General features: G+C 51.8%; 4 protein-coding genes and 1 non-coding gene across 5 annotated transcripts; 4 read left to right on the forward strand and 1 right to left on the reverse strand.

Annotated features, from left to right (window-relative positions):
• Positions 1 to 10: 10 nt before the first annotated feature.
• On the reverse strand, positions 11 to 90 carry BZA05DRAFT_t119. Its single transcript has one exon. It is a non-coding gene; the product is annotated as a tRNA-Gly (tRNA).
• A 1,706-nt stretch (positions 91 to 1,796) lies between these two features.
• BZA05DRAFT_472682 (uncharacterized protein) lies at positions 1,797 to 2,266 on the forward strand (the record flags this gene model as incomplete). The annotated part of the gene is made up of 3 exons (XM_051488025.1): positions 1,797 to 1,945; positions 2,002 to 2,054; positions 2,109 to 2,266. The coding sequence occupies 3 exons, from the start codon at positions 1,797 to 1,799 to the stop codon at positions 2,264 to 2,266; spliced, it is 360 nt and encodes a 119-aa protein (XP_051341332.1).
• Positions 2,267 to 3,796: 1,530 nt separating this feature from the next.
• BZA05DRAFT_443531 (uncharacterized protein) lies at positions 3,797 to 4,313 on the forward strand (the record flags this gene model as incomplete). Its single annotated transcript, XM_051486849.1, has 3 exons — positions 3,797 to 3,945; positions 3,997 to 4,123; positions 4,200 to 4,313. 3 exons carry the CDS (start codon positions 3,797 to 3,799, stop codon positions 4,311 to 4,313), a joined length of 390 nt encoding a protein of 129 aa, XP_051341333.1.
• Positions 4,314 to 5,602: 1,289 nt separating this feature from the next.
• On the forward strand, positions 5,603 to 6,184 carry BZA05DRAFT_467218 (uncharacterized protein; the record flags this gene model as incomplete). Its single annotated transcript, XM_051487808.1, has 3 exons — positions 5,603 to 5,814; positions 5,871 to 5,997; positions 6,071 to 6,184. Coding segments are annotated over 3 exons (453 nt in total), but the record flags the coding sequence as incomplete, so codon positions are not given.
• Positions 6,185 to 7,334: 1,150 nt separating this feature from the next.
• BZA05DRAFT_467220 (uncharacterized protein) lies at positions 7,335 to 8,280 on the forward strand (the record flags this gene model as incomplete). The annotated part of the gene is made up of 3 exons (XM_051487809.1): positions 7,335 to 7,439; positions 7,493 to 8,043; positions 8,130 to 8,280. The coding sequence occupies 3 exons, from the start codon at positions 7,335 to 7,337 to the stop codon at positions 8,278 to 8,280; spliced, it is 807 nt and encodes a 268-aa protein (XP_051341335.1).
• Between the last annotated feature and the right edge of the window lie 2,874 nt (positions 8,281 to 11,154).

Here is an 11,154-nt window from a genome sequence, read left to right on the forward strand (position 1 = left end):
AGATGATGATTGATTCAGCCGGGATTTGAACCCGGGTCGGGCGCATGTTGCCAGTGGCAAGCGCCCATGATACCCCTACACTACTGAATCATGTGATGACTGGTGCATTGAAGCCATTATTTTACCCTGTTAGTCTCGCCATTATCGACCGTTAGTATTGTCCGGCCGCCCTCCACAGGCTACAACATTCGATCTGGTCCAAGAATGTTTGGGTTCTCTATCATTCTTACATTATGTTGGTGGACCACGTCTGATGACTTCGACCGGCAAAGGTGTATCATCATACGCGAACATAGAACCCCCCACCACCAATCAAGACATAAACCGCGCACAATAAACATCGAAACAAGCCCGCCAAAGGGAGGTTGGAAGCGAGTGAAAAAGTCAAAGTGAATGACCGTGAGGGATGCTGGATGGCGAAGGAGATCTCCAACGGGAGACATGGTAGTATCTACGGTATGCGGGTTGGGATATGCCGCCAGTGTCTCCATGTTCTCCGCTAACCTCATGCACATCGATATCCTTCTCATGGCAGCTCGAAAGACTACCAATAACAGAACCACTACAATGGTCCGTGGAAAGTGGTGAAACAATCCAACACATAAAAATCTTCTGGAACGCATCGGCTCGGCTCGGCTCTCATCGTACGAAAAATTCACTCCGTATGGACCGCGGATCCTCCCCATTTATGACACAATCCGTGCTTATCTGACGGCCGAGTTCGGGCTGTGGGGTAGCGTGTCAAGTATAATTCCCCAGGAGCAAACATATTGATTGTGACCATCAATACTCTACTAACCACAAAAAGCCTGCCAAGATCCTACCTTTTTTTATCCGCTATCGGCCTATTGTAGAGTTCAGGGGACGGCTCGGGGTGTTGATTACGTTCGGCACGACCACACGACCCTGCGAGCCTAACCCCGAGGTCGAACAAGCTATTTCGATATGTTTTATCCGGGCGGGCGGGGGCTCATTACTCTATCAGTTGGAGTACACTATACTTCTCGTTCTATCGAATGACCAGTTCACTCGTCTCCACTCGCATCGTTATGTCAACCCAGCAAATGGACCGACTAACCTCAAGGCTAAAGGATCATTTCACCCACTGGCTCAGCTCCCACCTCCGTTTCCGTTCCGTAACTGATCCCCAATACAGGTAGACACTCACAGTATTCCATCAGTGTCTGTCTGATGTCGGCCGAACGCGAGTGTACGGGAATGGTCCGGTATGTTCGGCCTGAACGGACTCCCGGTCTCGGGTGTTTCGGCCTGTCTCAAGTCCATCGCTCGGGCCGAGTGGGAGGTAGCGAATATATTGGGTTTGCTTTTCTTGCCTCGGTGTTTTCATGGTGAATCTAATCAAGACTAATAGATTACCGAACTTTATTCGGCTGCACCCCAGATTCCGTGAGTTTCTTCCGGCGTAGCGACGGGTGGTGATTCTGTTATCAAAGTTGATTGAACTGGCGGTTCGGTTGCTGGCGGTCAAATTGATTGGTTTCAACTATGTACTCTGTGGCCGCGGCGTCCAGTGGCGAAACGCTTCTCGACCTGGAAGCAATGTCGATGATCGGGACACTTATGTACCTACTATTGTGTGGAGGTGGAAAGCAACAAAGTGAGAAGAGACCAAACAACAGCCCAAAGAAGCCGCACATAAATACCGCCTCTTCGTACCTGTCTCTTATAATTTCCAGATCACACAGCTCACTCATACTCACTCACACATCCACATTCACTCACTTCAATCATACATTCACTTCTTCTTTTTTAAGAACCAACCAACCAACTTCATCATGCTTTACTTCCAGATCATCATTGCTACTCTCGCTGCGGTCGCCGCCGCCATTCCGAGCCCTCAGGCCAGCTCCACCGCCGTTCCCAGCCCCGAGGCCAGTTCCGCCCCCACTGGTCCTCCGGCCGGCATGCCGGAGATCCCCCAGTGGTATATACCTCCATCTCACTCAAGCTTTCAAGAAGTACCCAACTAACCAATCCCAGCCTCTCTGACTGCTTTCTTCCCGCCATTAAGAAGACCGAGTGCAAGATGGGAGGTAAGTCACTACGTACCTCAGTCTTTCCCATACGTGGCCGCTAATAGACAATAGAGGGACCTACTTGCCTCTGCGCGGACGAGGAATTCACTAGTGGCATGCTGAGCTGTGTCACCAGTGGATGCGAGGATAAGACAGTTATCGCCAAATTCACCGAGATGTCGGCCAAGGGTTGCGAGAAGTATGGAGGCGGAAAGCCCGCCGGGTTCTAAACTGGTGGTGATGCTTGGGGGCTACAAGGGCTGCTGGTTGGTCTCTTGGTTTTTGTTTGGGGTGTGGACGGATTGTGTTAGGAATTGGAATGAAGTGGAAAAAACCCGCCGTGGGATTCTTTTGTTGACCCGAAAAATCATTGTTTCTCGTGTCGGACATCCCAACCACCTGTGATATGTGTTAACTCGAGCCACCATTCCGTACTCTACACCAGTTGAATGCTTCTTTTAATTTGGAGTAAAAGAATGGAGCAGGCTTCCCCACACCGAATTGACCGTCTGGACTACAGACTAACTCGGGGCATCGTTTCACTACGCCACAGGTCCACAGCTCCCAGCTTTGAACTTTGAAGATCAGGGCTCTATGTATTGTAGTCGCCAATTACAATGTGTGCCATTGTCTTTGGTGCCAGCGGCACGGAAACACCCCCAACGGGGGAGAGAGAAAATCAACTCATTTCACATCTGGCCTGTCTAGACTATGGCGAACACCTGCCTAACTTAAAAGTAACGGAGAATGGTCTGTGGATTGTCATGTGTTTGTTTCATCTATCCTTCATGGTTATCACTCATTTGTTTCATTCCTTTGTCACATGTTTGCTCTTCCTACTTGGCCGACTTGTGACTTGCTCATTATCTCATTTTCTAGTCATACTGTTTGCTCTCTTGTTTCTACACGATTAGGATCTTTTGTTTTGGCACGTATAAAAGGGCCTGATCCTGTCCGCATAGCTAGACTCCATCTCAGACATCTATTCAGTTGAATATTATCCTGCATCTCAACCACCAAAACTTCAACATGAGCGATCAGTGGATATCCGAGCTACCAACCATGAGTCTGTCATCCGCAGGGAGTGGGGGCTGCTCGCGTAGATCCGAGAATTTATCTCTTGAAACAAGGTTTCTCGGGATTGGCTACCATGTGTTTCGCAAGGCAATACCGGAGATCTGAGCGGCAGGGGTGATGTCAGATATAAACTACGGTCAGCCCTGGCCGTGGTGGGGGGTTTTGGATTAAAGTTCTCATCATTCGCCCACACGGTGATCAACATAGCTTGGTTTGACGGATAAGTTAACTCCCGGAATCTCATGGATATGGGACCATGTATACCCAGGAGAGCGGTGCTTGCGGGGTTTTTGCAGAAACACTGCGGTCATCGTCCAAAGCCGAAAATTGATTGGTTTCACCTACCTAATCTGTGCCAAACGGGCCGAGCTGTGAACCGGGATACGTCCTAGCTACTGGCTACGGCCCGAGGGCGATAGATGGCCGAGCCGAAGCCTGGAGATCTACGCTGATTGTTTTACGGTGGGCAATGACGATGTTGCGATTCATCATGGTGAAGAAAAGGGGCAATAGACTGTCTCGACTACTAATCCAGAGCGTATATATACCGCTATGATTCCTACCCATCAGCTTAATTCTTCATTCCACCATCGCAACACATTCACTCACTCTCACTTTACTCTCCTTCATTCTCACTTCCGAACTACCAACTTCAACTTCTTCTTCAAGAACCAGCTATCAACATGCTTCCCCAGCTTCTCATCATCGCCCTGGCCGCCGTTGCCACTGCTCTCCCGCAGGCGGCTACCCCCACCGAATCTGCTGTTGCTCCCAGCGGTTCTGCTACTGCTCCCACCGGTCCTCCCGCCGGCATACCTGAGGTTCCCGAGTGGTGTGTTCCTCACTCCCTCCCATTCAGCAGCCAAATAGCTAACCCAACCAGCCTCATTCCCTGCTTCCTCCCCGCCATCAAGGCGAGCACGTGCAAGATGGCCGATGGCCCCGGCTGTCTGTGCAAGGACGAGACGTTCACTTCCTCGCTGAAGGAGTGTGTGTCCACCAGCTGCAAGGTTAGTTATCTTGGCTCTTCTATTCTCCCCTCTCCTCACCGGGCGACTGTGAGTGCTGACTTTCTGGCGTGTGAAGGACGAGCCCGACGTCATCAAGAAGGCCGAGGAAATGGCGATCAAGGGATGTGCCAAGTTCACTGCTACCCCTTCTGCAGGCGCCAAGGCTGTATACGAGGGATGGAATATTTAGAGGTGAAAATAGCAAGAGAGAGAGAGGGGGGTGGCTGCTGGTTAGTCACTCGCCGAGTTGGTGGATGGTGGGGGTGGATGGATCGGGATTCAAGGTGTATTTACTCTACATATCAATCAAACCAATTTCCGAGTCGATTGGACTTTAAGAAGTATCATCCCGTGAGAAAAACATTGTCGCTCGAACACAAATGGAGATAAAAAGGGGGGAGGAAGATCGCATCCAATGGCGACTAAAAGGACCAAAATCCCCCATAGCAGCATGCAGGACAACACTTCTGGTCAGTTTTTTTTACATAGGACAGAGTGGTTCAGTCACATCCGAGCCTTTTATATGGATAGACGGGCCCAGTCACGAACCGCTTCATGCACTCTTGTTTGTCCATCAATATGTGATCCCCACGACAATCACTGACGTGAACAATCCTCGCGATGGTTGCCTTTCCATCTAGGACTTCATGGACCTACTGTGATCGTCGAAATGCATGTACAGGGCGTTGTGAAGTACACACATTCATCAATATTCTCGGAGAGCGCGTGAGTGGTGCATACACGCCGTGATTCAGACCCAATCCATTCGTTCCACTTTTTTAGATGGTGCTCCCCCACCGCAAGCCGATGGTCACGGAGGGGCACTACCACAGATTGACCAGGCGAGGCCATTCCTCGGAGCTTTGTTCTAAGTTTCTACCAAAACCCTACCACCACTGCAGCGGGATTTCGGCAATGGTATTCGGCAATCTCGATAAGCAGCGGATTCCCCGTACTTAACGTTAAGACGAGGCGAGTAGCCAATCTATGTAATTGCTACGGTCTCCGTCAACATGGTTCCATCCACAAACCGGGCCGGGGCCGAGACATGTAGAAATACTCAACCCCGGTTCTCGGGCCCGAGCCGAGACATGTAGAAACATTCACCCCCAGTTCCCGGGATCGGCTATCGGCTTGGACACAGGGCGGCGGACATGAAACTCGAAACGTTCTCCTCGCCGACCTCGCCCGAGGTCACCGCCAGATAAACGTCAGTGGCGGCGGGGAGCGAGTCCGAGAGTCCGATGGATGATGGGTACGGAATTGATTGGTTTCATCTAATATGCGGAATCGTGGTGGAGAAATGCTTTCCGGTCGGCCGGAGGAGTTGGGGCGAATTGAAGGTGATGAACACGATGATGATAGCTGTGACATAGCTATGGCCATAGTCGGCCATAAATACCGCCATGATTCCCACTCATCAGCTTAATTCTTCATCCCACCATCGCAACACACTCACTCACACTCACTTCACACTCACTTCCACTCTCACTTCCAAAGTACCAACTTCAACTTCTTCTTCAAGAACCAACAATCATCAACATGCTTCCCCAGCTTCTCATCATTGCCCTGGCCGCCGTTGCCACTGCCCTCCCGCAGGCTGCTACTCCCACCGAGTCTGCTGCTGCTCCCAGCGGTTCTGCCACTGCTCCCACCGGTCCTCCCGCCGGCATGCCTGAGGTTCCCGAGTGGTACGTTCCTCGCCCCCAGGGGTCCCATCCAGCAGCCAAATAGCTAACCCAACCAGCCTCATCTCCTGCTTCCTCCCCGCCATCAAGGCGAGCACGTGCAAGATGGCCGATGGCCCTGGCTGTCTGTGCACGGACGAGGCGTTCACTTCCTCGCTGCACGAGTGTGTGCCCACCAGCTGCAAGGTGAGCTTGACTCTTCCCTCCTCCTCTATCCTCTCCTCACCGGACGATTGTGAGTGCTGACTGGCGTGTGAAGGACGAGCCCGAGGTCGTCGCGAAAGCGAAGGAAATGGCGGCGAAGGGATGTGCCAAGTTCACTGCTACCCCTTCTGCGGGAGCCAAGGCTTCTTACAAGGGATGGAACATTTGAGGCGAAATAGCGAGGGAGAGGAGGGTGGCTGCTGGCTGGTCATCTGGGAATTGTTAGACAGAGGATAAACGGTGGATGGGAAAAACGCGGGATATGAATGAATACAAACTGTTTCTCGCACTCGTCGTTCGCAGCTTGACTGGACCTGTAGTGGCCGAAACTTACTTCCTTCTTCCCCTGGGTTCCTCCGGTGCAAACACCCTCCCGCGCCTCCCCACTGCTTGTCATTTCGTCGCTCGCGCGCACAGATCCCTGGAAACATCTCGATATCCAATCATGCAGCCCTCCATGCCCGTACTTTCGCGGCGATGGATGTAATTCCGGGATACAGGTAGTAGTGATAGAGGAAACACAGAGGGAGGGCGCGACGATTGGTGGAGGCACGGTGGGTGGTGGATACACGTGATGCCGGCTCTAGATAGGTAAAAAGGCTTTTTTTGGCTCAGACAGAAAAACTTTACACGGTGACATCAGTCACGGCAGTTTTCACGCGAGATTCAAGACAGAGGATCACGACCCGAAGACTCTGATTTCATTCCTCTTCGCCACGCATGCAGCCTAACGAAGATGAAAAAAAAGCAGCCTGTCAGATTTCCATCGTCGCCCACCCTCGTTCCCACCCATCTTGCGATAGGTATGCGTAAACTCGGGTCGAGATCATCACCCACCCGTACCGAAGGACCGGCAAAACAGGCTTCACTCTGGGGCAACGAGGATATCAATCATCGTCCAGGTTGGAGATTCTGTGGCTCTTGTAAAGAGTTCAGATGAGACGATTTACTATAGAAATGATCCCTGAAATATGATGTTAGATAGATTCGAGAATGTAGTGAAGATAGGGGGTAACATACTATGAAGTAAAATCGCATACTGTTCAAAGGACGGAGGGAGAGGTGAGTTATATAGGTGGGATTTGGCGCTAACGTGACGCTTGGCAGCGAGAATTTTAGCCGAGATAGGGTGTAGGGCACACTGCCCCAAGTCCATACGAATCATTTTCTGTGACGGACAGTGTCCCTCTCCGCTGCCTTCGGCTTCACCTGCACATCTTCACCTTCACACAACTACACAACCATCCGTCAATCACACAATCGCACATCACACCCAACTTCGCCCCGTACAATATCCACTCCTATATCAATTGACAAAAATGGCTCTACGGGTGATTGATACAAACATCCTGACACAAACAAATGTGAACCAGGAAACGGAAGACCCCCAGGAGGTTCCCCTCAATGTCGCCGGCAATGTCAGAGTACGTATCATTCCCCTTGGCCACATCCGCATTTAAATAACCGGTATGTGCAGGTCGAGAACAGGACCAATGGACAGGTTGAGCACAGGATCAATAGACAGGCAGGTCCCCCGATGCTAGGACCGCGGCCCGCGAGGGAGGAGTCGGTAGTTACTTCGCTAGACTTCGAGGGACTCGCGAATGCGCTCCAGCCTCTGGACATCAACCGTCAAGAGGTTGATGTCGAAGCTGTCGCCAACGGCTTTAATCACGATGGCGACGACACAGACGAGGACGACGACACCCATGACAACGACAACGAGACTGAGAACAATGTCCCCGCCGAGACCGCCGAGACGGCTGAGGACGAAGTAGAAGGTGTACAAGGTAACCTCGCTCCCGAAGCGCTCGACATGGCCATCCCATCTTTGCCAGCATTGACTGATACACTCGTCGCAGATGAGGATTTGGCTTCGGAGTCCGAACCCGGAACTCCACCACCCTTTGAATTTCACGCCGTCGTCGAAATCGAAGACCTTGAGGCAAACAACCAGGTTGTGCGATGCCCACATTGTGGAGCCGTTAGACACACGAGAACCAATCCGGTTCTCGGAAGATGCGCTCGGTACGTTTCCGCGGACTACCCCCTCTCCCACTTCATGCTTGCTTGAATAACCGTGCGCTGACTATGTGATGTGTTGTGAAAATCAGTCGGCAGATAGAGATCCAGAACCTATCTCACCTCCCGCAAGAGCTCATAATGGGCCTCATCATCCAATACTCCGACGTCCACCATTTCTGCGGAAATGAGTTCTGTGACCGGTTTCTCAAGGCTTGGGGGAGATCTTTGCCGCCTCTTTAAATCCCACGGCAAGTGACAAGATGCTACGTGAGATCCGTCCACGACGATCTCTACTTTTTTTCGAGTGCTGTTTACGTTGGAATCTGGTGGGTGGTGTTTCTTCTGGTTTGTTTTCTTGATCACTCGACATGTTTGGTCGGTGGAGTGTCTCGGCTGGGCTGGCTGGCTGTTCAGTGTGTTTGATTTCAGGCTGTCTGCTTTATTCCGTTCCTGCACTTTGTGTGTGCATGGGAGGAAGGGCGGTCACGGCTCTTGATGTCGCCACTGAGAACGATTGTCATTCTGGTATCCTCTGTTGCTCGCGGTTTTTTTTTGTTTTCTTTTTGATTTTCCGAGTGGTCACGATTTCGGGCTGCGTGTTTCTGTTCCTGTTCCTGTTCCTGTTCCTGTTCCTGCTCGTGTACTCTGTTTGTCTGGATTGGAGGAAGGGCGGCCACAGCTTATTTTCATTACTTACGGCCATTAGCATTCTGGTATTCCCTGTTACTCGCGTTGTTTTTTTTTCTTTCTGATTTTCCGAGATAATAGACTAATAGGCGCAATCTGGGGAGGAGTTTCAAGGTGGTTGGAGGGAGTGGATCGAGACGTGCGAGTGCGAGTGCCAGGCCGAAGCCCGCGTGTACGCGTGTACGCGTACATACCACGCATACTATCCACGGAGGACGCAATGGACAGCTCGACACCGGCAGCAAGGCGGCCGTGTCGAGGAACTATGTACCAGCGAAAGACGGCCCAAAGGGAGAAGAGCGAGGAAGAAGTGGAAGTGGAAGTGGAGAGCGAGTTGTCCGGTATGGAGGACTATCTCCTTTGCAATTGCCTATGCCATAGTCCCGCTGGTGGTGATAGGTAGGGGACGAGGACGTTCCAATGGGTCGGGCACCGCTGGCTGGATGGAAGCACCGAGTGGAATCAGGAGGAGACGGGAGCAAGTGGATACAATGCATGTATAACTTCCTATGCTCTGAAACGGTGGCATTCAATTTGATGACAGAAAAATTCGGGCTCAATTGATCGTATTATCATGTCACAGCACTCGCACACAAGACTGATTACGCAGAGTAGTAGGTATTCGCACAATTGAAGAGTACTTAAGTACAATGTATTGAGCTGGTCAGAATCCGACTACCTACCTACCTACATAGACCCAATATCCAAAGCGAAGGTGTCTTTGGTATATATGTCCAAGCAAATCCAGAAACTGCTCCTTGCGATGCCCAGGAACTACATATAAACTTCCAGCCGGTCCCAGTCGCTGTTAGCCGTAAACTGGCTGTTGCGAAGTTGCGATTCTGGCTTGAATGTATCTAGACTCCGGCAGGTGTTGGCAGCCAAAGTATGTACTATGTACGCACCAGAAACTCTCTGCGTATGTAATGTCGGAATGGATGCAGTGCACGCGGCAGGAGTCCCAGTCCAGTGTCGACAGCCGACGGGCGCTGCGTCCTGAGTTCTGGTGGAGCGGATATATCATAGGTATATGTACTTACTTGGATTAACTCTCCCGGTGCTAGAAACCATCCCAAGACTTCGCAGCGAGCAAGTGCTAGTGATCCACCAGCACATCGACCGGGCAAGAAACGCCCAGTGGGCCGTGGCGCAGTTTACCGTAGGCATACGCTTTCCCCAGCGTCACGGCCGTTCACTCGGCTTCTAGTACCTAGCCGCCGGCGGCCGGCCATCCGTCGCCCGCCGCAATTTATGTCGTCAGCCTTTTGTGCACCCAGTATATGATATGCACAGTATGCACAGTATGCACAGTAGATATTCCTCCCGTGCATCCGGCGAGCCAAGAACACCAGGGTCTGTGAGTTCCCTACCTACTCTACACGTGCTGTGCGACACTGCGGCCAAACTAAAGTGCGTGCAGAAGTCTTGGGCTACGGGCTGAATCTAAAATTCTGCACTGCGGACGGGCGACGGGCCATAGCCCACAGCCCACGGGCAGCGGATGCGGGATGCACTCCCTGAAGCCTGGGTTGGGTTCACGAAGTGTCTTCTGGCTGCATACGTTGTTCCATGGCCAAGAGAATGGTACATACATAGATGAAAAGCAACCCGCTGTAGGCCTTTAACTAGAGTATGTACTACCGATGGCCAGCAGATCTTCGGCTCCCAGATCCGTTCCGTTGCAAAAATTCTTTTTGGGGCACGCGAGCAGCATCGTCAGACAGCGACGCATGGTGGAACTGATTGGTTTATGACACTCCTCTCAACTGCAGTTTTGAAACTTTCCGGCAGTAAGCAGTGAAGACCCTCTGCCTACCGGAAACTATTCTCCTCTACCGTATGTAGGTATGGCCTGTGCGCGGTGCGGCATGTAGAGTATATACCGGTATGCATGCACATGGGGGATGATGGCAGCAACTCCGGGTCCGTGTCGTCTCCATACCGTACCGACTCGGTAATAAGGAAGTACCCCGCACCGATGGAGGTGCAACGTGGCGGAGACATGCAGAGGATGGTCAGCAATTTTGACTCGGGTGCTGGGGGAAATATTGGCGAGTGATGTAGCATGATTGTTCACTCGTGTTTGGTGTTTTCATCACAGCCTGCTGCAGCTTGCCTTCCCGACATACCGTCCCGAGAACAGCGGTTGTGGTGGAATCTTCGGGAGACATCTCTGGTGGCTATCCAATCTGGAAGTGGAAGAGGATGAGCAGAGTAGAGTAGGTATATCGCGAAGTGTCTTTTCGCCTCCCGTTACCATCGCCGTCCAACGTCCTCACGTCGGGGCTTCTCGGTGAGTTGAACTCTAGATCTAGTCCAGGCGAGAACATCAACTCTAGAGCAGCGCAGAGTGCTCCAAGCACGCCCTGCAAAATTCCGGTGGCGCTCCCCGCTTTTCTGGATTCGGGTCAACTACCGAGTCGCTGA

This window comes from Tricharina praecox (assembly GCF_024521635.1).
Source record: "Tricharina praecox strain CBS 144465 chromosome Unknown BZA05scaffold_7, whole genome shotgun sequence".
Lineage (NCBI taxonomy): Eukaryota > Fungi > Ascomycota > Pezizomycetes > Pezizales > Pyronemataceae > Tricharina > Tricharina praecox.